At 40.1% G+C, this 27,242-nt stretch overlaps 1 protein-coding gene across 5 annotated transcripts in view; it reads right to left on the reverse strand.

The window, feature by feature from the left end:
• FILIP1 (filamin A interacting protein 1) overlaps positions 1–27,242 on the reverse strand; it is a 105,837-nt gene that overhangs the window by 42,155 nt on the left and 36,440 nt on the right. For all 5 annotated transcript variants that reach the window (XM_071548626.1, XM_071548630.1, XM_071548627.1 and 2 more), the window contains 3 exons: positions 20,827–21,105; positions 2,699–2,872; positions 757–935 (listed from right to left, as the gene is read on the reverse strand). In XM_071548626.1, the coding sequence (XP_071404727.1) occupies positions 757–935; positions 2,699–2,872; positions 20,827–21,099 (626 nt within the window). In that variant the 5' untranslated portion in view covers positions 21,100–21,105. The remainder of the gene's footprint in view (positions 1–756; positions 936–2,698; positions 2,873–20,826; positions 21,106–27,242) is intronic.

Raw genomic sequence — 27,242 nt, forward strand, 5'->3', positions numbered from 1 at the left:
GAGCATGAAAATTTCACATTGAAAAACTAAGTGCTCACTTTCACCTAAAGTAGGTGATCTTTCTGTTGTTAGAGACATAGAGGAGAAATAATTCTTCCCCCAAGCAGAATAAACACTAGGAAAAAACAATCTGGAGTGAGATAAACACTGCAGATACCAACAGGCTGGGCAGATACCGCAGGCTGGGCACGTTTTGTAAAACATGAAAATATTTTCTTCCAGGGGAACAGAGAACTTGTTTGAGACCTTTGTCTTCAAGAATATGAAAAAGAATGCAAATGGTTTGTAACTTTGCAAGCCTAAATGTGAAGGTCATGGCAAAGTCCCATCACTGGTGTGCAACTATCTTATTGTGTGTTGTGGTTTTCCCTATCCTGTCCTCCTGGTGTGGCAACAGTGCTCTGTCATTCACCAAACATAGCACTTAGCTAAGCAAGCCTGTCCCAAATTGGCCAACATAAATAACATCTGATCAAAAGCTACCTGGAGGTGAACCCAAAATGGGCATGACTAATTCAAAACAAATCCAGTTCTTAATTCAAGCATACACTACAGGAACATTCAGTTGTATTCCTCCAGCTCTAGACTTGCACAGCAATGTACTTAGTAATAACATGAAAAGACTGACATTTACAAGTGATTTACACTTGAGTTCAGTGTCATTTAAACACAGAAAATATCAGACCAAATCACTGCTGAACCTATAAACATGGGACACTGAGTATGGGTAGTCTTTGCACTGCCCCAAGTACTCACCTCTCCCGCTCCTGTTCCAAGAGATTGGTAAAGTCATCGCTCTTGTTCATGTAATCTGTATGTTTATGTTTCTCATTTTCTAGCTCATAAACTGTGCGACGATGGCACTTTTCTGCCAACAGGAGCTGTTCCAGCATGCGCCGATACGTCTCTTTCTGCTTTTCTTCAAGTCTATCCAGCTGGATTGTAGGAAAGGAGAACAGAGGGTTTTAAAGGTCTCCTTGATTACTTCATCTGATTTATTAACCAACAATGTTGTATTTGGTAAGTGTGAGTCCCATAATTTTATGTCTTAGGCTTTACATAAAGCAGTGACTAGAAATAAGAGTAACTGTCCTGTGCAAGTAATGATTTTTTTGGGTGACATATTAGCAATAAACATTTGCACTGTTTTCAGATACACAAAGGGCAGAACTTCATTTAGTTTTAGAGTAACAAATTATACCATTGCAGAGCAGAATGTCCCCTGTGGTGAGGTGATGTGCACACTTTTTTCATTTCACATGGGAAAAGTTATAGCTCAGACCTCAGACCCTGGGAGCCTGAGTTCATGCACCTATATAGGGACTGGACATCTACATTTAGAGCGTAATCTCAAGGCTAAAACTTGAGTTATGCGTCTTCAACACATCTATAAAACTGCTGATTCAGTACCAATTCAGTTTTACATTACCAAATACAATTAATAATAAGCCTTAGGGTTACTTCTCTGCTTGCCTGCCCCTGGCAGGGTGTCTGGCTGAGCCTGCTCTGCCCACCCCCAGTCCTTACCCTGAGAACTGCATCTTCCTTGGCCCCAGCTGCACCTCAGCAAACTGAGGGAAGTAAGAGAGCAGGAGGACTCTGGCAATTTTGTCTCCAGAAGCTGACCATATCAGTCAAAGTAAAGCAGTCATTGCATTTCATAAAAGAGACCGCTTTGGTTCAGCTTTTGAGAGCAGATCTTTTGCACTTATTTTTGTTGCCATTCTATTTTAGTTTCAACATAACCCTTCTGAACCTACACTTTACAAAGTTTTACCTTTTTTACTGAGGTCCCTGTCAAATTATCAGGTTCTTTAGAAAAAGGCCTTGTTAAGCTCTTTTAATCTTGTTTGACAGTATTTTATACGTGCTCCCACATGCTAAGGTTTGCTTTCCTTATTTACTGCCATCCCAAAAATTCCAGGAGATGCTTCAATAAGAATACACAGTATAAAAACATCTCAGGATAGACACAATTCATAGGGAACAAATTAAATCATCTAATAGGAGGAACTGTGAAGATTTGGGCAGCCACTACAGTATGTTATATTGTATGATGTCGCACGCTCTTTCTCCATGCCCTGGATTGTTATAAAACTCTAAACATGAGCAGTGGCTGTTTATTTTGACATTCACACTGGCCTCAGACATTCCCAGGTCTATTTTACATTCATTTATTGCTTAAATTTTAAAGCATGGGGTCAAGTTCTATAAGTCTCCTTTAGAGGATGAACTGACATTGGAGTTCTAGAGCTTAAGTGATGTAAAGTGAATATGGATTTATGATACAATAAATATTGTCAATCTCCCAAGGTCTTCTTTTTTTAACTATACACATGACAGTGGTCTTGTGTGCCAAGAAAATCAAAGAGTGCTTACTAGCGCTGTGAGCAGTAGAGGTTGAGGCCTATAATTGAAAAAAAATTTAAAAAACAGAAATGTAACACCCAAAGATTCTGGTCTTGCTTAACAGCACCAACCCTAAGAAGCACACAGCCTCTTTATGGTTTGTGTTCAAATCCAGTGACTTTGCTTACAAATTATTCTGCATTTGAGTGAACAAGACTTTCTGTGATTTCTTGTCATTGTACAAATTCTGTCTTATCCTCTTGAGTGCTTCACACATGTTCAGAATATGTGGGGTCTCACTTCTTGTTAGGATTCCCCCTGCACAGACATAATGTTGTCAATCTGTTACCTCTGAAATTGGTTTCTCATAGACGTCTTCCCCTACAGACTTTTCTTGGGCAAGGATGGCATCCCTGTGTAGTACTCGGAGCACGTTCTCTGGAGTTGCAGACCCATAATGAGCTTCTAAAACTTCAGGTTTGGTTTTCTCTGTCTTCAGCATGTGGATCACATCTTCCCTTGCCTGTAATATTGCAAATCACTACCATAAGCCAACCTACTAACCAACAGGGAAAATAGGGGCATTTCATATGTACAGACTGCATACACAAACATAAACTAAATTAGAAAAATGCCGAGCTGTCAATGCAAATATAAAAACTTTGAGAGGTATCAGAGTACACATGGTCTGTGCAATATGAATGTTGTCCTTAAAGGCATTAATTATTCTATTCTTGCCTGTCATTACATTTGAATTATATGGATTTTTATATGGGTTGCCACTATAGCCAGGGAACATCATTATTCTCCATATACTTCATCTTATTTGTTGTCCATGCTTTTCTCTGACTGGGATAAGAAAATGAGTAGAAGGAGCAGCAGAAGTGAGCTGAATTAATATTTCTCAAACAGCTTTGAATCAAGTACTTCCAAATCACTTTCTACCTGAATTTATGACTAAATACACTATTTAAGTAACTTTAAAAATAAGTTTTTCTAGCTTTTGGTTCTTTAAACAAAACCCTAGAAATATTGCAGACCATGGCTAACCCGCACAACTGGCATCAGATGTGGAAAGGCTGAGGAAACCCTCCTGGCAGTGGAGGAGGGCTGCTGACCCTGGAGCTGGAGGCTGGGAGCAGGGGTGCTCCTGTGGTGAAGGGGAGGGCCTCTGGGCCCAGGTGGGACCCCCCAGTTTCAGGCATCATGAGTAGACATCTGGGCATGATGAGAGTGTTCTGCAAGACTGCCTCTCTATGAGTAAGTGGCATTTTAGGGCTATGCTGTGGACATACACTTAATCCAGAGCTCTGTTTCTAATGATACTTGTCAACATCTATTAAGCCATCTGTAAAACGGGCACCTGCTTATCTTTCAAGGTGTATTTATAAGGCCATGGTCCAGGGAAGGGTTGTAAAACCTACAGGCTTTTTGTGGGCACAAGGGATCTCCTGGGTTTCCCTGGAGAGCATCTTTCCCACAAGCTCAAATGGATGAGGGAGCAGAAGAGTATGGACACCAGTTTTTCTCTCACCTGCCTTTCTGACAATGCATGTGAACTTGAGAATTAAGGGCTAAGGAAAGGTTCAGACACTTTAAGAAAAAGTTCTTTACAAATCCTCCCCCTATGTAAGCAATGATTAAGATTTATGAACTGACCAATGCTTCACACTTTTTCACAATGTTCATAATGGCACTCAATATTATCCCTATAGCAAATCTTAAATCTTTACCCAGTACCACAGAGGCATGAGAGCTCTACAAAACCACTCACTTTTAAAATGAGCAGGAAAATAATTTCAGAAAGTCGTAGAGTCTTTAATTATTTTTTTCTTTAAAGTAAAGTAGTTTAACATGAAAATAAAGCCTGAACTTGAGGCCAAGATTATGCCACGCAATTAAGAACTAGCCCAATTACACTTTATAACGTTTGTAACTTAAGGTAAAAGCTTTGCACATGTCTGCAGGATTGGAATGGTATTCATGTTGTTCAAAAATGAGAGTGGAAAAGGTGCATTACTCATAGATATCACAACTAAGTGAATTATGTGAGCTAGTCCCAAAGAAAGTCAGAAGGGCATGTACACCTCCCTACATCACATAATGAGACTGAGCCACTCTTACTACATGAAAAATGTCATTTTTTGAAAGTTTTAGACATATTTGAGAATGTATAACTTTTGCTATCACTGTACAAATAACAGGGACAGCAATGAGCTGGACTCCAGTCCCTGCAATGGTTATTTGATACAGAAATAGCTGGCAGAGGCAGCTGCTCTGCCCAGTTGTGCCCCAGCCCTTGCTCACTTGTGCACTGCCATGTGTACTTTCCTTCAGGCCTCATTAGTCTGTCATCACTCACAGTTAAAATGGAGCAACTTTAGCAGGAGGGAATAAGAATCCCTGAAACAGCTTAGAACTTGCTAACTAAGGAAAGGTTCTGGGAGCTTCAAGTTTGGGTTCCTCCAAGAGCCAGAGGAAGTCAAGCCAAGGGAGTGAGTGATGCTGAATGGAAGAACTGGCACCCCAAGAAGGAAGAAAGGTGCCCAAGCTCAGTTCAGAGCTTTGAAGAAAAACCCTTTTAATTTCTTCATTTTTAAAGGCAAGCAGTGACACACTTAGGTCCAAGGGGACAGGGTGAGACTGACATCATGAACACCCCTTGCTGGCACCCAAGGGTAGGGTATCCAGCCTGGACATAGGCAGGGTGGCACCAACCCCAAGAGTTCAGTCAGCTCCCCTCTCATGTACCCTTTCCTGATCACCCCACACTCTCCTGACGCTATGGATTTGGATTCCGTTAACATGGCAAAGCACCTTCTTTCTTTCCTGGGCTTGGCCATTTCTCTTATCGTTATCTTTTCAAGGGTATCGGCTAATTCACCAAGTACTCTGTTTCAGGGGTCTTAAGATAACAGTTTGTGAAAAGCAAACTGATAAACAGACTCTCAGGTTGCTAGGAGGCATTGGACCAAGAAGGGGAACCATGCTAATAATAAACTGGAGACAAATTTAACTTTTGTTTAGTCAGAGACAAGCCTCCTCATAGGGAGATTATGAAGTGCAGCTAACCTGGGTGAGAGAGAGACCCGGGCAAAATCCTAACCTTCCATCCATCTCAGGTTTTGTGAACTCCAGTTAGTGTCTCTGAAAATCCTCAGGATAATGTAAAGAGAAGGAGCTTAAACAGCATGCCTGTCTATATCGTTGATGTCAGGCTTCCTCCAAATGACTAATTTTCCACTGAAATGACTAGAAGAGAGCTCACATAGAGATATTTTCTTTCAATGTATAGCAATCTGCAGGAAACAGACCTTTTTCAGAAAACAAACCAGAATAATCCTGCAGAGGAACACTTGGGCTGCTTCAACACAGGTACCTGAAAAGAGACATGAAAAGCTCAAAGTGGGGGGTCCTAGCTAAGAAGAGGGAACCTTGCTGGCAAGCTGTTACTACTGATGGACATTGACTGTCAGTGCCTCCCTTGTCCCAGAGCACAATGCTGTTTTGCATAAATCATAAGCTAGAAGACAAACTTCCTTTAAAAAGAAGATATTTCACATTGGAAGTAAGCTTGCATATAAATCCCAGAGGAAAGTTGTTAGCTGTTTTGGTAGAATGAACATCGTGTTTGGCACAGGAAAAACATCTTTCAAGTCCTTTTTTTGTTTTGTTTTGTTGGTGCTATGATGAGAAAGAACATCCAGGCTTGAGAAGTCCACATATTGCAACAGCTTGTAACACAATGAAACTTATTTGCACAAGTCCAGAAGACTGCAATTAGTCAGAGAAGCTCTTTAAAGTCAAAATATGGAATTGGAAAAATTTACTTTTATTGGTTTTCATTACTTCAATTGTCCCACAGAAAACTCCAAGCAAACTTCCTATTTATATTGTTCAGATTGTGGATTCTTGAAAATAAAGAGACTTTTCCATTAATAAATGCCCTCAAGTACCTGATTCTCTAAGCAGTAGGAGCAACGAAGACAGATTAAAGAGACTACTTTTACCTCTTTGCAATACTCTGAAGGCATGAAAGATGGAAGGCCAGATGCGTTGTTATATTTTTTCATGCTCATTTCCCTCAGTATCAAAGACTGCTTAGAGACTCCCGGTTCATCAAACTCATAGAACCATAGAACAGCCCACATTGGAAAAGACCTCAGAAGACCTCAGAAGACCTCTGGTCCAGCGTTTCATGGGAAAGGAAATCTGGATGATATCATCTACCACCATGTTCAACTGCATCTTGAAAACTTCAATGACAGGGACTGATTCATGAGAGGTTGTTCCAGTGATGGATAGTTCTCACTGTAAAAAAATTTCTTCTATCAAGATGAAACTTCTCCCAGTGCAACCTGTACCTGTTGCACTTTGTCTTTTCCATGAGGCTACTTGTGAAGAGAGAGCCTCCATCTTCTTTGCTGCCCTGTAAGTACTGGAATACGGTGATGAGTTCTCCCTGACCCTTCTCTTCTCCAGGGAGAAAAGACATAATTCCTCACAGGGCAGGTTCTCCAGCCCTTTGATCATCATCCTGTTCTTCCTTTGGACCTTTTCCAGCTTGTCTGCATCTTTTTTGAATTGTGGAGGCCAGAACTGGACACTGTACTCAGTTAACTCCTTCAGCTTTCCTACTGATGGAGGAGCTGCAAAGTTGTACTGTGCCTAAGCCTTGTTTTATGCTTACTAAGGGTGTCAAAATCTAAAGGCTGATGACCTCACTTCTTGAGTGCCTCCATGTATGGACTGAAGTGCTGTGGAGTACTGCTGTCCCACAAAGCTTGCTCTCCTTTCTCTCCTCTCTACTACCCACTGATGAGTGCACTTCCCTACGATGCAGGGTCTGTATTACTACCTGGGAAATGCAAAACGATGCTCCCCTCCCCTCTTGAGTCCATGCTATCTGCCCCGATGGAAGGTTGACATAAGCCCCCTCTTCACAGGGCTGTGCTGAAACACTCTCTTTTTGACAGAATAAAGTAGAAGGACTTGCTTTTGCTCACCATCTTGAGCAGAACAGGGAGTTGTGTTCCAAACCTTGCTTTACTATGTGCCTAGTAAAATATTTAAAAGATATAGAAAGGATGTAAAGAGGTTCCTGCATAAAACTGAAACCATTTAGGAAACAATAGCATGACTCTGCTGCTTGTAAAAGAGGTCCGGCAGCCTAGCAACCAGATTCCCGGTCAATGGAAAGACTGTTACACGAGCTGGGCGTTCAAACGTGCTTCCTCCTCAGGCCCTGCCCTGCCAATTTACTACAGCCCTCTCTCCCCATTCCCACAGTCTTTGGCCTCTCCCATGGGACCACTGACAAAACTCAGCACCCACTAAACGGGGAATTTTTGCCACAGACCATTTGTCACCTGGGAAATGGGACTAAAGTGATCAAACTCGTTTCACATAAGGCATCTAGTAAATTGGGGGAAAAATACAGTTGTATTCAGGATGGGCTGAATGGAGTTGAAGTAATCACTGTCAGCTGAGAGTAAAACCCAGCTCACGATCATTTGCTACTACATCTCCTAAACTCTTCTCCTGATTTTATTTGTAAGAAGCCTTCCTGCAAATTCACAGTGTGTCTCTCTCAAAATCAGTTACCAGCAGCTATTTCTTTCTTAGCTTCATGTTTGGAGGCATCTAAAATACATATACCTACTTCACAGCAATCTAAATATTTCAGTAACATGATGACAATTGTCTCAATTAGATGAAAGAAGTTTTGAAAATGCAGAAGCAGTAGTATTTTACAAGAAATGCAACTATGTAATATTGGGACAATCTGGTATTTCTAGTTTTTGATGTTTCTTTTCTAGTTATGAAGACACTCTGTTATTCCTGCACAAGTAAAAGCACTAAGTAATAGATATTTAATATTTATGAAGTAATATTTTTCTTCCCAGTGATTAATGACAAAAACCAACTATGAAACAACAGACCAGAACCTTTACTTCTACTTGTGATGTTGTTACTTGCATTGCACACAGTTCAGGTTGTTTATAGTGCAGCTGCTACTCTGTACAGCATCAGAAACTAGATAAGGTCACAGATTCTCCATGTAATGTTGGGGTCTTACCAGTGACTGATTTCCTAAATTCCAGTAGGCTTTACAAATGTTTCATCTAAGAGCTAGTAAATATCACACACAAGGCATCCTGAAGGAGATCAGGAGAATGTTCTCACACTGCTTTTTGTGCTGTCCAGGACATGCTGTGTTGCTGTCAGAGGAGAAATAGCCTTAATTCCTAAAAGTTGGAAACCTCTGAAAGTGAACATTGCAAGTTTACTTAGCTGACTTGAATGAAAGAAAGCACCTTCAGGCAGGTGTACTCAAACACCTGTATCTACAACTTTCCTAACACTAATCCACTAGTTCCTGCATAAAATCAGTAACTTCCCTTCTTTTCCTACCTTAGGAGGAAATTAAAATAATTAAAATGAAAGTGAACTTTTCAATTTTGTGTCCTGGTACTATAAATGTGAATCCAGAAAGTAATAAAACCCAACCCTGTCTGCTGGAGTGACACTTTTGTTAAAGGCCTGAGTCCTCAGGCTAGCCCTACCTACTGCGTCAAGGACTGGGTAGCAATTTGTCTTCCAGGACACATGTACTTAGTGTATAAGATATGTTTCAAAGCTGGGAAGTTAGATGCTTTACTGCATATTGCATCATACAAAGCTCTTTTTGCTAAAAACTCAATATTTTTTCCCCTATGCCAGATATCTGAAGTAGCCTTGTTTGTATCACTTAGTGCAAAATGGTGGCTAGTGACATAGAATCACAGAATCATAGAATTCCTGAGTTGGAAGGGACCCACAGGGACCATCAAGTCAAACTCCTGTGCCTGCACAGGACAACCTCAAGAATCACACCATGTCCCTGAGAGCACTGTCCAAACGCTTCTTGAACTCTGTCAGGCTTGGTGCTGTGACCACTGCCCTGGGGAGTCTGTTCCAGTGCCCAATCACGCTCTGGGTGAAGAACCTTTTCCTAATATACAACCTACACCTCTCCTGCCAAAGCTTCATGCAATTCCCTTGGGTCCTGCTGGTCTGAAGGGAAGATAGCCTTTGGAGGACTCCTCCAGTGCCATGTAAGTGGGAAAGGAAGGCAACAAGCTGCCTGACAAAGATCCTGCACAAGCAGCCTCAGATGAGGTGGTGGATAATTGAAGTTTAGAAGAGATTTTGGGTAGCATCCCTCCTCCCCCTCCTCCAGCAATGACCAATGAACTCGATGCTCCTCGGCTTATGATAACTCACATTGTAAACACATTGTAAAGAGAAGAGATCAGGGCCTCCCCCTCTGCTTCCCACCATGAGGCAGTTGTAGACTGCCATGAGGTCTCCCCTCAGTTTCTTCTTCTCCCGGCTGAACAGATGAAGTGACCTCAGTCACTCCTCACATGACTTCCCCTCAAGGCCCTTCAGCACTTCTGTTGCCCTCCTTTGGGCACTCTCTAATGGCTTAATATCTTTCTTATGTTGTGGTGCCCAAAACTGCACACAGGACTCAAGGTGAGGCTGCACCAGCAACACGTATACATAGTTTTCATGCAAAGAAGACTCTATGTACAGCAAAGTTCTTTTCCTGTCTTTCATCTTAGCTTAATTTCCTCATACTTGAAACTGTGGAGTTCATTTACTTGAATTTCTTTTAGCATTTCTGGACAAGTCTATGTACATGATGTACTGGTAAAGAGATTACTTAAGTGATGAAAAGTGACCCTTTTTGGTAATTGATTTTGTAGAAAAGTTAAGTGAAATATATCTAGAAATACAAGTGATCCTTCATGATCCTAAGGAAATGAAACAGAACTGTCCTGTCTTCTCCATACTGTGCAAAACTTTCTGGCCTTTTATGAAGCCTTTGGAGCTATACAGTGTATTTCATTTTATTGTGCATTATCTTACAGTGATAATACAGAAAGTCCTTCTAAAATCAAAACTGAAGAAGAGGCACATGACAGATCAGCTCATCCATTGCACAAACCGTCTGAAGTGGCTCCAGAAGAATTACATCAGAGATTAATTTGGCCTCTCATGTTTAAAAAAGTCCCCACCAAAGATTGCAGAGCTGAGGAGAAGCAGCACTGAGCAATGTATTACTTCTTACAGCAAGCTTCAAAACAGATCAAATGAGCACTAGAAGACATCTGTCTGTTATTTCCTGCCCACACAGCTTTTTTCTGCTTTATTGCCAGAGCACTCCATGGATGATGTCACTTTTTTTCTGAAGAAAACAGGCCACTAGAGCCTTTCACTGACATAATTAATTATCTGTAGTCTGGGCCACAGCCAGCAAAATTCCCATAGCAAGGCCCTGAGAAGCATTAACTCCAAACTGCTTATGTTTTCAGAATTATTAGGTTTTGGGATACCTCGTCATGTCTTTTCACACTGAAAGAGTGCTTTGATTGATATTGTCGAACCATGGGGCAGTTACTGCACATACAGAATTACAGTGCCATGATCCAGTCAGCACAGGTATCAGTGGGAGGGGTCACTGTCAGATATGTGCACACATCTGCATGCTGGGATATACTCTGCATGCTTCAGCAATGGCTCAACCCACTGTTTTGGGTTTGTTGTATCCAGTCATGTAGTTTTTGTCTCAGCCAACATTAACTGTATAATAACATTTTTACATGACCTGAAGCCCGAGGAGAAAGAAGAAACCACAATTTATCCAACTAGCCCTCAAGCAGAGGAAGGAACACCTGTCAAAACACTTTTTCAAACACCTGAGCAGGAAGAATCATTAAAAAATGTGTATGAATTACTATATTTGCAGTTCAGGGCTGGTATGTGGCTATGGATGCACTGTGCATCCCAACAAATGAGGTAGTTAACAAAAGCAACCTTAAGGTGTTTCCTCTGACCAGCACTAGTAATCACAATGCTTGCAAAGGCAGAGGAGAGCTCCCTGGTCCATGTGCTCCAAATCAGACATGATGACCCAAATCATTAAGTCTCTGTTCTGGTTTATCCATGCTAAGAAACTATCTGAAGCTTTCCATTCCAGACGAATGGCCCATCACAAGCTACTGTAGCAGTACAAGGAAGTCATTAAAATTGCAGCACGTTTTCCTCACATTGAGGTGGTTTTGTACAGTTGGAGTCATGTAGTAAGCTTTCGTGTTCCTTTTGTAACCATAATTTAGCACCTCTTTCAGAGGGAAAAAAATGATTAATGAAAAGCTAATAACAGAAAGAGCTTTTCTTCTGTTATCATCCAGTCTATAATTTTACATTAGCCAATCTGGACCAAGACACAAGAGATCCATGGATCATGGACCTCTTTTCATGCTTCACACATAAAATTAACCTCACCATGCATCAATTTCCATTCCATACAGGAAATAATACTTCTCAGGAATGCTGTAAGATTTAATTCCTAGGTATACAGAAGATCTAGATATGCTATGAATGCTACAAAAAATATGGCATTCTGACATCACTATAGCTGTTCTTCTATTAATCTTCCCCATTCATTATATTCTTTTATTTCCTCCATGTTTATGTACTTCTATACTATCATTTACATTGTTGAAATCCATTGGAAACAAAATCATATCTTCATTAGGCATGTAACTCAGCTTGTCTAAACTGGAACTGAAGCATCTGAAATTAGGTGCTCTGACCTGAATTTCGGGGATACACTTGAAGCTACTGGCATAAGTACCCCCTGTCCAAGGGAAAGAAATCTGCCCAGGCTTTTTTTTTCCACAGTGATCTCCCTGCCTCCAAGCAGGAATGAGGACACAAAGAGCAGCAGGGAGCAAGACAAGCTGGTGCCAGCAGGGCTGTAGCCACCAGGATGATGAAGTTCAGAGGCAATCCTGTGGAGACACTAACAGATATAAGTGTGTGTACATGTGCAATAAACTGTATACACAACTTGTTCTTGTCCAAGCATTTTGTTGGCTTCAACAAGTGCTTCAGGACTCTGTGCTGGATGATGTGCATTTAAGTTACTGATGACTGATGAATGAGCAAAAACTGAAGGACTGCATTACAGCAAGCACTCACCAGCATAGCCAATAATTTCAAGAGGAGTTGTCAGAGGAAGCAAGGGAAGTGGCATGAACTCTCAGGGTGAACTAACTAGAGAGGGTGGGCAATGAAAGGTGCAGAGGGAGAGCTCCCAGCCATGCTCACAATGTCCCCACAGCCTCTTGTCATCTCCAAAATGCCCCTGATGCTCTCTGTCTGTCCTTCCCTTTGCCCTCCCCAAGCCCCACTTGGACATCCTTTCCCCTCTCCATTCTCCCACCACTGCATTCCCCAGAACAATTCTGAAGCCCTTCCAAATGCCATTTACCTGAACTGCTGAGACTGCCTGAGCCAATACTGGGGAAATGGGGTTTCATTATGAAGCTGACCACATGAATATTTCTGTTTCTGACTTGTTTAAACTTGAAGATGACAAATGCCTGGAAATTACCATGCAACTATATTTGAGTTAGTCAGTTCCACTCATTTTGCTGGCCTGGAAGACTTGATGCTAATTTTTTTTGCAAAGAAAATGAATAATTTCCAGCATAAGAAAGATTTTGCTTGCAAAATCCAAACCCTTTCTGTCTCAGGAAAAGCACTTCCCTTCATAGTGGCTCAGCAGTGCATCATTTTGGATGCCACATCTGCACTAAGTCACTGAACTCACTTTATTTTGAACATCCTTCAATATTCTACACTGAAGCCAGCAATTTCGTAAGATGTGGCAAGACACAGGATGCTCTGTAGGACCAGCAGTTTTTTAATATACACTTCCCTCATTTTAGTCAACCAATAGGTGGAGCCTTTAACCCTGGATCCAAGACACTTTCTCAGATAGCTATGTTGTCACAATTATTATATTAAGACTTACATTTGCTTTTATTAAAGCTTATTTTGGATGAAAAAATAATCCATTTTGCTCTCAAGAGCTTATCTGATCCTCAGCTGGAGAAGAACAGACAAAAACTTAATAAATACCCAACTAGAGCAGCAAAATTAATTAAAACAGACTTATCTACAACTGCAATGTTAAATTAACAACTGGTGAGTCAGAGTACTGGACAGAATTATGACACATAAAACATATGGTCATTGCAAGCTCTCCCAAGAATCCCAGATATTTTAAAGCAAGAGTCCATGCATTTAACATTGGTTGCAAAAGGGTTGGCCATTTCCTCTCCCACAGAGTGAACTTTCTCTCAAGGAAAATGAGAAAAGATACAAGCTTCCTCATTACTGTGGCACTGAGTATATAGTTTTGATCAAGTAAGTGGGAAAAAAATAGGCAAATGACATCAGCTATTTAAAATTAATTTTAAAAGATTGCAAAATAGGACCAATTACAGACACTGATCCCAATGGGAAAAAGACCAAAACTTCAAACCTGATACAGGGCAGTCCTTACTGTTCTGCTTTGAACAGAAGACCAAGAATTTTTTGAAAAAAACCAACAAGCTGCTCATACTCCTCCTTTCACTCTAGATGAGATGTTCAACAGATCAGAGACACATACCATTTATTTCTCTCTTCTGTCCCTTCAAGCCTAACTAACACAAGGGATGTAGCTCTGTTAAGTACAGCTCAGGCATTAATAGAGAAGGATGTTAAAATATCTTTGTGAAAGGCGTTTTCAGCCTGCAGCTTTCCAGTGACCGTGACATTTTACTGAGGATCCTTACTTTGAAAAACATATAATTCTAAAGCAATTTTAGTACCAAAGAGAAAAATGGCTATCATCATTATGGTTGATATTACCTCTGCCCTTAATTTCAGAGGGAGCAGGAAATTGCCTAAATAGCACAATTTAACTATATTTCAGTATACTGTCTTATCTTTTTTTTTTTTTTTTTTCACTCAGAAAGCAGCCAGTTTCTATTTTAAAATTCATGATTTTGGGACTTGCTAGACAAGTTCTGCTCACATCCCATGGCATATCCTGCACTTCACACAGCAATGATTGCAAGCTACAGAAAAAACCCATACTATTCTGAACAAAATTAATCACTGGTTATAAATTATTCAATAAAAATAAAAGAGAGCATTTGTGGTCTGAAGTCTATCCTAATTTTATTTTTTTGTGCTGCAAAAGCATGCTTCACCAGGAAAACACAAACAAACCAGCCAGGGGTCAGTAAGAAGGGAGAGAATTTTTTAACTCATTGTACTGATATGCCAGACATTTTTAGGGCTTGTTTTTAGGCTCTCATTTTGCTCATGTGTGTACAATCTTTCTCTTCATTGTCTTGCCTTTTTTATGTTCCCTTTCCATGTCTCCGGCTTGGCTCTGTTTATCTCTGTTGTATTCTTACCCTCTTTTTCTTCTATTGCCCAGCCTCTTTCTCCTCATTCCATTCTCCTTAAGTCACCTCTCCCTCCTCACATTAACCCTATCTTCTCTTTTTCCCTGTAGCTCTGCACATGCCAAGGTTTTTCTCTCTGGAAATTTGTATTTCATCTGTATGATATGCTCAGAAATTCTAAACTACTTCAATTCAAACAACAAGAGTTTGCAGCTATAAACATCTTAGAAGATACCCTCTACATACACTTTTCTCTGGATTTACCTATTCTTTCCACTCTTCAGCTTGTTAAGCTGTGATATTTTGCTAATGACCATTGGAAAACTTCCTCTCTTCACTCTGTTATACACTTCTTTCTCTGGTGCCAAGGCAATTTGTCCCAAATTTCTCTTCTGATTTCAGTACTGTGCAAAAGAAACACATCTGGTTTATACCCACCTATCTATCTTATATTCTTCACTTGGGCTTTCAGGCAGTTCAATATTTAATAATATTAATGCAATAGTATAAAAAAAAAGGCACTAAAGAAAAATACAGAAGTTTGTACAGGCATTTTTACCTAAGCAACAGCTAGGTGTTTCTCACAATATTGTTAAGACATCTTGGGAAAGTCAAGTTTGGTACAAAAGCAGTTTGAGGCAATACATGAAAGTATTCATATTGCGGTAAGAAGAAAGAGACAGAAAAACATCACAACTACAGCTACAGAGTCAAACTCTCTTCCTTGTATTAGTCACTGACAAGAGGTGGGAAGGCCAAGTAATGCCATGTCAGCAGAGAAAGAGAAATATTAAACCCCATCTCCAAGGCAGCAGTGAGCTCTCTCCTACAGCACCGTGTGCAGTTCCAGCTATGGACACTAAGAAAGATGAACCCAGGGTGTTGCTGATCAAGGGGTGATGGAAATTGTGGAAAGCCTATTTTGCTAGAGGAAACTAAAAGGATGTATCACAGTAGCACAACAAAAACAAGGCTCAGAGGATGCGAGACTGCTGTCTACAAACATGCTAGGCATTAAACAGTAGGGAGAGAGGTAGGCTTTTCAAAGTAGGATCACTTTATAGGACAATTTCATAAAAGTTTCACTAGATAAAATTGCATTAGAAATTGAAAGAGGGAAATTAGCTAGACATTAAAGCTTTTAAGTTCTGGGACTATTTTTCAACAGGAGTAGCCAAGGTAAACAACTCACTTAATCTGAAAACACAGCTTAATAAATTAAGGACAAATAAAGTGGTTGCCTACAAAAATTATTTGCTTGAATTTGATTTACAGCAGAACTACAATTTTATCTCCAGGATTCTCAGGTCAGTCAATGCATCAGCAATATGAGGATGAGGAAAACCTGAACTGGGAAGTGACAAAAACTAGAATAAAAAAAAAGTTTACAACTAGAGAAATACAGAAGGGAACAAAAGTGAAGAGGGAGTTAGATCTTAGGAAAGAGAACAGAACAGAATGATTATAGAATAAAATGTTTTAATAAAATATCTAACTACAAACTGGAAGAAAGTAGAAAGCAGAAATATGGAAATAGTAAAGAATTTTCCTTTATATTTACAAAGCTTAGTTTTCTGATAGAAAGACAAATGGTAAAATACTAAACTACCTTTTAAAAGTGTTAGGATACAACAGGTGGTCATAGGTATATGACCTATACCAATGTGAGGACCTGTTAACTGACTTCCTTAAGAGAGAGGATTTCCCCCATGGCAGGATGTGAAGCTGCTAATCTAAGTGTTCATAAGGACCTTAACAGAGAGAACAAAACACACATTCCTCACGCACCTCTGCTAACCATTCTCTGGTACACTCAGGTCAAAAATAAAGTCTTCCAGCACACCTGAAGATGAGCTCCCTTGACTCTGTTGGATGAGAGACCTCCTTCTCCTCACAACTATCCTGTTTCAACTACCAGCAACCAGCCCCCCATACCTGCCCTACAACAACCTACTGCTCTCTCTCCTGTGTGAGCCCTCAAACTAACCATTAAATGTAGTTTTAAATAAACACAGATTAAAGCCTTCTTTGACAACAGAGTCGTTCGGTCTCTCCCTTTGAAGGAGGGATGCTATACAAATTGGTTTACCTTGGATATCTGCTACAAAGTGTTTCCCTTCAAATGTCAAACAAACCCCATGTTACCTTAGACCATTTGGAAGTCTGAAGACTTCTCAGGAATTGTGTCTTATGATTAATATATATATATCACTTGTATATTATACATACTGTTCCCCAAGACATCATATTACCCATCTGCACCCTCAGGTCTGCAACAGAGGAAACATACAGCTAACAACTTAACATGCATCTCCTTTACAGCCCATGGCTGCCTAGCTGTGCTCCTCCACAGTGCCAGGCTCTAAGGAAACACTTCTCTCAGCCCTAAGACCTGTAAGGGTCCTCAACAGGAACGGGTGGCTGAGCTGCAGGGGATGAATGCCATGTTTGCACTGGAGAAACACAGTAAAACCTTGACCATAATAAAGGCCTCAAGTGGAAAGGGTGCTCCCATTTAAATTGGTGTGAAATACAGCAAAATGTCTCCCAAGCTTAAATTGTAATCCAGCAACAGGCATAGAACCTGACTAAGAATTTATTTTTCTTGAACAACTTTATGACTTGTGGTGGGATGATGTCTTCATAAACATAGTTGTATTATTCTGTGGGGGGGTTTCTTCCTAACGTGCAATAGAAGAGTGAATGAATACTGCTCCTCATTTCGTTTTGGGCCTCCAATCAGGAAATGTTGAAAATCAGTGTTGGTATTCCTGGAGATTAATGGCTGTTCCTCAGAAAGCATACAGAAAGAGAATTTATTCCTGGCAGGACAAATACATAGGCCATTGGACAAAAATCTGTGAACCACAGATAGGATTATATTATCATTGTAAAGGTCCACACTGCCTGTGTTGCTCCATAATTAATAATATTCACATGTGGGGTTGACTAAAGTCACTCTAACAACCAGGCAAATTAATGCCATGCCTTCATGGTCTAATTTACTCTACTGGCATTTAAAGTTTTCTTTTTAAATAAGCTTTGCTGTATTTAAAAAATAGAATTTTTTCGAGGTATAGGCAGAAATCCTTCATGGATTTTTTGCCCCTGTATATTCAATATAGGTTTAAAGACCATGTAATCACTGCTTTTTTATATAAGCAGTTAGATCTCACAAGAGTAAAGACACTCCACTGAGCAATAAGGCCTTAAAAATCAATCCCTGTCATCAGTTCATTTACTTCCCACTCTCCTTCAGCGGCTTAAGAGCTCCTTCTGGACTTAAGAGCTCGCCTGCCATGTACATTGGGACACATCACCACAGCTTCTGTATACTTTTTCTCCCCTTTTGTTTTCTTACAAAATAAGGCATAGGCTACAGTGACCTCAGACGTTTATGAATAGGTTTCCTTCTCTATATTCAATAAACGCACAGGGTCTAGCCACAAAACCTGAAGACAGGTAGAACTGAGTGCAACTTGCTCCTAGAAGCTAAAGTACAGGCAAGCTACCTGAGGTTGTTATAATTTTTAAAAATAATAAAGTTAAAAATTATTACATAAATGTCACTCCCAGGGCATGTCCCGATGGTCATTTGGCATGGTCTTCAAAATGAAGAGCTGGGGGATCAAGTCCTAAAGTAAGGACTCAAAACTGACACCAACAGCAATGTGGCATGGGTCTATGTTTGCTATCCTGTTGCATGATGTGAATAGTGGACTAAGCATGTGACACCTACATGACCAGTTTATCCTGCTAACCCCATGGTTACTTCCCATGGCTCAGCTCTCTTTGGGGTTACTGTTTGATGGTACAGGCATAAGATGTCCCCTGCTAATGGCTGCTCAGCAAACAGTCACGGTATTTTATCCCATTTTATACTTCAGAAAATAATGGATCTCCCTTCAGATACAGCCTGATGTTAATCTCAAACCAAAATCTTCCATATATGCCTAGATAATGTTTGCTTTGTCTGTGTTGAAATGGCTTCAAAATAAAACCACAGTCTGATTTGTCAGTCTAACAAAATTCCAGCCAGCGACCAGAGATGTCCAAAGAGATCTGAAAATAAAAAGCCATGAAATGACTCAGTGCATTAGGTCACTGTGAGAGCCAGGAGGTAATACCAGAGTATTTACTTTGGCTGGAGTCTTCCTTGGCTCATCTTCATTTGCAGTGTTAAAGCCAGGCTCTCATCATAAGCCAAAGTGCTACAGCTTGCCCACTTCAGAAATGGGTCAACACAGGTACTGGGGAAATAACTAAAATGGAAGGGTTTGAAATGAAATTAAAACTATTCCCACAAGGAGCAGAAGGACAGACACAATCTATGGCTACCAGTGTGGTTGTCCTCACAACTCTGCTGTCATGTCAGGAAGCTTTAGCGTTGCCTGGCATCTCTGTGGGGTCTCTGTATGAATATCCCTAAAAGTATTGTCCAGGATAATGGAAGTATCAGCTTGGTGAGGATATTCAGCCCATATTGCACAGTGCAGATTGCAGCGATCCCAACATCTCCATAGGGATAATGAGAACATGGGCAGTTCTTTGAACGTTGTGTAACTACCCCATGAAGTAACAGATTATAGTGAAGAATAGGATAATTACTCAAACAATAAAGACCACATTTATTATCACACAGGAAACAGTGACTTTTTTCACCTCCCCTTTCCAGACCACAAAGGTAACTTCAGGGTAAATCTTTCTGAGCAACATAGTCATAACACATTTGTATTGAGGTTTGACTCTATTCACCACAGAAGCTGCATCCTGCCTCCATCTATAAGGAAATTATATATACTAGTTTTTGTATAAAGTAAAATGAAGCACTATAAAATTGGTTACTGTTCTGGGAAGCAATTTTCTTTTCTCCCTTTGCAAAACTGTGATTTCAATAGTATTTTTCCTTTCTTCTCCTGCAGTTTTTTCTTGTAAAATGATCAGTTTTTTGTCTGACAAAATTATTTATTTTGAATGCATACTTCCTGTGACTTGAAAGTACTTTCTGACAAACCAGAGGTGAATTATGTACAGGAAAACTGATACTTAATGATAGTTAATAAGATGGAATCTCAGAGTGTGGTAATGGTGCAACTCAAAATACTCATGTACCAAAGAAATTAACAATACAATTGCTTCTTGTAAAAATCCTAAGATGGTAAGAAGTTCAAAATCAAAGTAAAAATGTTATGAATGTGGTTTCATGGGAAAAGTAAAGCCTTATATGAAGTGCTAAATAATAATGGTTAACCAGAATAAAGAGATTAAGACAAAATGTTTTCACACAGGTCAGGCAGCTTTTTTCTGCCTGCCCATAGGCTCAGAGAAAAAGATCACTAAAGCACAACCAAAGGAATGTATACATGTGGTAAGCAGTTCTACCACAGAAGGGGATAAGTCTTGAAAACTCAGAAATTTTCATATTGACTATTTGAAGTACCATGTTTCAGCTCCTTATCTTGAAACTCCCTGAAGGCTGACACTACTGAGAGTTCAATGATTTATCAGCATTAAAGAGGATCTCAAAACCGGATGGACATTCTGGGGACAAGTTAAGTGCTGACTACCATCAAGGACTTACTACTGGGCTGAATTAACATGCAAACCGGGACAACTGAGAAAGCTTTCAGGCAATAACTACTCCAAGAAATAAACCTAATGAATCTTTGAAAGGCAAGGAATGTGCAGTGTCCTACCAGATGGGACAGGCAGAGCTTTGGCTGAGCCCTCAGCATCATCTGAATAGGTAGGAGGTCCAGGGGACATCTAAAATTCATTTTCAATATTACTGACTTGCAAATTTGCTCTTGAATATTTTCATTAATGATGGTAATAACATTTACTATATTTGCTTGTCTTTCCCATCTCTTCCCTCCCACCCCCTGAAACTGATTCCCTTGTGGTTGTTTCCCACCTCATCTGCAGATCTCCATTTCTTTGTCAGTTCTAAGAGGTGTTTACAGTTTATTTTGCTTTGGTAGCTGCAGATAGAGATGGTAATTAAAGCATTACTTAAAGCTGTGACTATCCTGTTAAACACCAGCTATCACAGGTCTCTCCTTGTGGTCTTTTCCCTTTAATTTGCATGTCCCTGTACCTTAAACCCTGTGTTCTTTGGACAACCTAAAAATAAAAACCTACATAGAAAATATGGTTTAAAAGATATTTAATTTACCTGCAATTCTCCTTCCATTATACTAAGTAGTTTTATCAAATCCTCCTTAGAAAGTTCTATGGACTTCTTGTTCTTTCGTTCAGCAGGTCCAGGTGATTTTGAGTGCCGTTTGACAGTTGCTGAAGCCATGACCTCATCTTCCTTCCGATGAGGTTTGTTCTTTTTCTTGGCATCCTCCTGAAGTTTTTCATTCTCTGCATGGCTGATGACAGGCTTGGAACTGGAGAAGTGCCCGTTAGACGAGCTTTCTCCACCTTGGTTTCGGGATCTCATCGCTGCCTAGAAAGAAACAAACATAAACATGCATTTATAAACAAAATTACTTACAAAAAAAAAAGCCACAGTGGAAATACTGCCTTTGGGAAGAACAACAATCTTCTATAAACTGAAAATACTGTCATGCTCAAGAGACTGTGGTAGAAAGCTCAGCCATTTTAGCTAATCTGTGTGTGGCAGAAACAAAGTCCTAAAGTAAGGGCAACCACCTTTTTCAGCAAGCCAAGATGCTAATATGCATTTAAATCTACGGAACTTAAAAGTGATGCAGGAAAATGATAAATAACATGTTCCAGTGTTTCTTTCCTTCAGTTGATATTTTGATCATTCACAAGTTAACACTATAAACCAAAGCAAGCTGCTAAGTAGATCTTATTTTAACTTGTGGTTTATTTGAGAATCAGGAATGGAATTACATTTTAGAAAAGAGTATTCCTTAAGTATAAATTCTCCATGAGAGCAGAATGAAAATGCATAACAAAGGTCAGTCTGTAGTTTCTCTGAGTGAAGCAATGATTTTATTCCAGGTAGCAAACAAAAATGGATAATGCAGAGTAAATCAGGTGGAAAATACTTCATGAAATTATTAGACAGTAAGTGCCATAAAGAAAAGTTGAAAAGAAGATTGAAAAAATAGCACAGAGAGCATGAAATCACAAAGAGGTAAATGGGCAAGATAAGTACAGTCTTTCCAGAAGATTCAGGGTTTGTCCAAAATGTCAGGTCATGGTTTTGGAATGCTGATATCTCTGTCCTCTTAAGCACCTACACTGGAGTCTTGGACTATGATAGCAAATGTTCCTTAGCTCTGTCAATTGACCTACTGTATTGCTAAAATTTTATATCAATAGACCTAATGAATAATATTCCACTTCTTCCAAGTATTTCCTCTCATTTAAATTAATCTCTGGATTCAGTCTGCAGCTTTTTCATTAGCCAAACAGGTGCTTCTCAACATTAATAACAACACACACCTTTCTGGTAAGGATTTCAGAGCAGCGGTTCACTAGTGATGGGGCAAACCTAAAACACATTGACTAATCAGCTTGGCTAAATTACACCAGGCCTGCTATGGCTTGCTACTTACTTGACTCAAGCCAGTGTTATAAATCTCTTGCTCACAGTAGTCTTGCGCTTTCGTAGTTTTACACTCAGCAGGAAGATTGTCCTTTTATTATCACTCATTACTCATGTCTTCATTAATTCAGTGGAATTTGTCCAGCATAAATGGGGAGATAATTAGACCCAAAGTTTTTGAGCAAGAGAGTTCCACAGAAATTCCTTGCATTGTAGGTCTGCTCCTATCCAAACAATATGTGATACAGGTATACAATGGCCTTTAGCTTCCTGAATGCTTATGCAGTGTGTTTTTCATCAAACAGTTTGGATTAAACACATGAATTATACTTTCTAAAAACAGATCTCCATTATAAGTATGAACAATACCTGAGAACCTCAGGAAATCTTTTAGGTTTTGGGTTTGTAATGGAAAAATAAACATTGTACTATGTTTCCTCTCAGATAGGGCTTTTCAATTTGTTTAACTTTAATGTGTTTTAAACTTTCCAACCATGCTTCCTCTCAGGAGAGAGCACTCGGGATTTAATCTGTCTCTATTTTCTAAGTGTTTCCTTCTGAGTCCCTGTGGGTCACAGCCTCCAGCCACTTTCATCTCTAAACCAAAGCTATTTTTTATGGCTTACAGTGAATGGTTTCATAGCTCTAGGACATCCTACATGTTTTAAGAATAAATATTTAAAGACTGTCTTGTATATGTTTTCCAGTGGAAAACAGATTATTATATTACAGTATTCTGTAACATGCCGTATTAGTGACTTCTCTGTAGTAAGATGACAGCTGATAGACCTGAAGGTGCACAACTAATTTTAAATTTAACTCATGACTAGGTGAGACACATCATCCACCTGAAGCATTGCATAATCAATCAGATACAATTAGCTGAGCATTTTAGACGTCACAAAACATGGTGTGTCACCCTGTCAAATCATAACTGAAGATAGCCATTTTGACCCATCTGTCCTCGTGGGAGCTGAAATAACAATTCATGAAGCCATGGAAAGACTGAGCAGTTGACTATAGGTTTATAAGCCTGTTAACATAGGAATTAGGAATGCATATTTAAAGTGTGCTTAATGTAAATCAATATAGGTCCACAAAGGACAGGTGCAAACTTAAGTTTTTTTCAGAATTCATTAAAACAGCAACAGATCAGCTTTACCAATTGACCTGGTGTTTTGTGTCATCTGGCTAACTAGGATATGATTGTCGCTAAAGGAGATCAAACTCAGCCTCTTTCAAAATTTCTTTTAAACTTGCAGATTTATTTGGCAGCAAGTCCTATATTACTGCGAGTGGGGCAGACAATCTGTCACTCTTGGGGACATTGCCCCTAGAAGCCTTTCTTTGTGTAATAGCTTGCCAAAATCAATGTAATGCTAATACTTACTCTGTCTTCCCTTATAATGTTGATACTTTTCCAACATGCTAATCAAATGCAAATGTGTTATGTCCTGAAGCCAAAGATGCAGGTGACAGAAGCTTAACTGGTGACAGAAAGGGCCAAAGTTTTGATATTCACACAGTAATTTCCAAGAAGTTTAAGGGCCAAAATCAACGGCATGATCCAGCTGTTGTGCAGTGCTCTAGGAATATAAAGCAGCTGTAAGGATGACTGGGTTTTAATTAGTGTAGCATGAAGCAGCCAGAACATACCAGTGATCTTGGCTGAAATACTGTGTCCTGAAAAGGAGTGCTTAGTATTTGGACATCCATCTGTATTTCTGATGGCATTATGATAGAGAAGAAAAGTTTCTGAACAGTTGCATGACATTATTTTAGTATGCAAATATCAAAATCCCAAAACTTTGCTGATCTGTTTTTCTTCACCAGAGTTCCAAAATTGATTCTGGGGACACTGCCAGTCTAACATTGGTAACAAATGACCTCCTGCTGTCAGACCTGATCACATTGCTATATCTTACAGCATTCCTGATCTGCTGAAGGGATTGTGTTCCCTGAAAAAATAGCTGGTATGATTTATAATGACTTTAGCATTTAAATCTACTAATTTTTTTCTCCCAAGCCTTATCTTACTGCATAATAAACTGGAAACCTTTCCTAACAGTTTCCAGTCAAACAAGAAGACTTTATGTGATCAGTCACTTTAGTTTTGACATTTATTGGCTACTCATTTCAATATGTGCTCACAGCATTGGTACTTGGCATGAGAGCTCTTCAGCCCGTCCTCTGTTTCAGTCACTTTTTAGGCTTTAAGCACAAAGGACAAATGCTGTGCTTATTTACTTGAGTCTGTATTGTTGTTCTGTGCATGGGTCCTTCGGTTTTCACAAGTTAGCAATCCACACAAGATTTTATAAACAACCTTTATGTTACTTTTACTGACATCAGGAGGAAATCTGTGAGGAATTTGCTGAGTAGGATGTCAGGAGAGGACAGGCTGTGTGCTGTTCCAGACCCATCCCCTGTTGACGGCAATTTGTTCTCCCTATAGCTCTTGAAACAACAGGTTAGATTAGACTCTGTTACTAGTGCTATTAGAATCAGATAATGCACAAGGGTTCTTTGAACTTCATGTGCAGTCCCTCTTGCTAATTGGACATGCTGATTTTGGCTCCATAGTGCTTTCCCTTAAAATAATAGTAATAATGATGTCGTAATACACACATACATACACATACACCCAAAGTTGATTTAAAGCCACGATATGGTTGTTGTCATTGGCTATAAATTTGTAGTCTGGCATTCAGTTGCAGATCTAACTGATTAGGATATCACATGAAAGGGCTGAGTTTCTGACAGGCTAACAGTGTATTGTACGGTCAGTGCAACTGTCTTATTAGTGGGCCAAAACTGCAAATTGTTTCCCTGCTGTGGCTCTGGGAACTGTGTCCTTCAGAGGCTCTGCTGCACAGGCTTTTGGAGTGGAGAAAAGTGTTGTGCAGAAGCACCTGGTACACAGAGTTGATCGTGGAGAACTCAGGCACCAAGGAAGCCAAATCCTTGCCCAGTGATGACCAATCAGTGTATAGCACCAGGAGTGAAAAATAATTTAAACATACTCAAGGTGGAGACCAAATCATGTAAAACCTTCATCAGATCTGAAACACCTCACAAACGAGGAGGAGAGCTGGAAAAAAAATTTAAATAGTATCACTTTGTATCTGCAAGTAGTAGGCACCAAGAAAAAACCAAAACAAAACAAATGAAAACACATAAAAAAGAAGACACCTTCTCAAATGTCAGGAGGAAAGGAAGATAGGGGCAACAAACTAACTTTGTGTTGGCTTAGAAGTCCTCAACAAGGACTGCCCCAAATGAGAATGGATGGATTTAGCCCCGTGGGATCTAGATAGCCATGACTTAGGTTCATGGCGTCAGTGGTGTGCCTTTCATAGGACAAACATGTAGAGATACAACTGTTCACACCATCTCAGAGATTGATTAAAATAATTGGTTTTCTTATTAGTTATTCCAGGTTGTTCCCCTGGACTCTAGAGATGTCCATTTTTTTTTCTCTGACTAGAAGTAGTTAAAAAGAATTATATTACTGTTGGAGATGGCGATGCAGGAATGGAGGAGGGCAAGAGACCGCCGGACAGGATTTGACGTGTGGAAGGTCCAAGAGGACCATTCCTGAACTTGACTGTACCTTTCTACTATGGACTTTGCTTGTTACTACCCCCATTTCATTTTTCTTGGAGTCATGTTGCCTCTGTCTCTCCCTGTTCCAGAAGTTTCCCCCTGCAGGCAGGAGCTGTCAGCTAAGGGACAGCTACCATTGGACAGCTCCTCCTGGGGGCGGTTCCAGTCTTGCCAGGCACAAGTTCACGCCCCCGTTCACTCCCCCTCAGTTCTCCTACCCTATAGACTGTTGCGGATTTGCATGCTCCGCCTTAACTCCACCCCCTTTCCAGAACCTTCCCTATCCCAAGTTATATAAACCCCTCTCCCCCTCAATAAAGTCGGATCAGCGGATCAGCTCCGATCAGCTCTGGCAATCAGACTGGTCATCACAGACAGTCCTTGGCTCCTGGGTGTTTGTTCTCACATCGCGAGGCAAACCTTACCAATAGTTTGTGATAGGACCAGGTAGGAGCTCCTGGCTGCATTGCTGGAGGCATGTGCTCAGCAATGCTGTGCAGTTGGACTTAAATGCTACATGAAGCAGCCATGTGTCAGATTCCAGATTGTGAACAACACCAGGCCAAGGGAATGCAGACCTTATTCTTAGTTTTGCTTTTGCAGATGACTCCACTGTTTGTTTCAGTCATGTTGGTCAGAGGAGAGTGATAAACCAAATTACTAATACGTTGAAGAATGGAACAAATATCTACCCTAGCAATTCTGGAGTTTCATGAATTTCTACATATTTCCACCTAGAGTACTAATCCATTGTGCTGTCTAACCCTCCCTCAGTCTCTTGTCCTCATTTGCATCATGACTTGATTTGAGCAAAGAAGAAAAGGTCTTTGTTCCTTCTGACAGTATTACACATTGTCAGTGTGTTTTTCTGAGAGCACGTGTTCACTGCTTGCCCTTGTTGGACTATTGGCACGGAGGTACAGAACTTTTTGAATCAGGACAATTCTCTACTCAGTAAACAGCTTGAATAACTGAGCCACAGAGCTTAACTCCTATACAGACTAGGAGGGAACTTGTGGCTAGTCTAGCTACCTAACACTAATGCTGCCTTCATCCTTTTACCTGGTCTGTCTGCTGCCCATGGAAGCATTTGTCATACAGGTGTCAGGAGGAACAACACCTCAGCACATGTGCTGAGCCTCATGCACTGAAGAAGAAGTGTTTGGTTCATCCTGTTAACACTACTACAGTAGTGGAGTTTGCTGTTTGCAAGGAGTGTGGAAAAGCAGCAGTTACAGCAGACACACTTGTTGAGGTACAGCACGAGAATCAGCAATGCCTTTTTGCTTTATCAAAAATTTATTTTAGAGCTTCTAAAATTGATTCTTGTAACAGTGGAGCATAGTAGCACATCGACTATATTCACCAAGGACTATATCAACAATAGTTCCTTTGCTTGAAAAAAGAAATGAGAGGAATAAATAGAAATGTAGTCTTGAGAAGAAAAAGAAATAGAT

This window comes from Pithys albifrons, chromosome 2, assembly GCF_047495875.1.
Source record: "Pithys albifrons albifrons isolate INPA30051 chromosome 2, PitAlb_v1, whole genome shotgun sequence".
Taxonomy (NCBI): domain Eukaryota; kingdom Metazoa; phylum Chordata; class Aves; order Passeriformes; family Thamnophilidae; genus Pithys; species Pithys albifrons.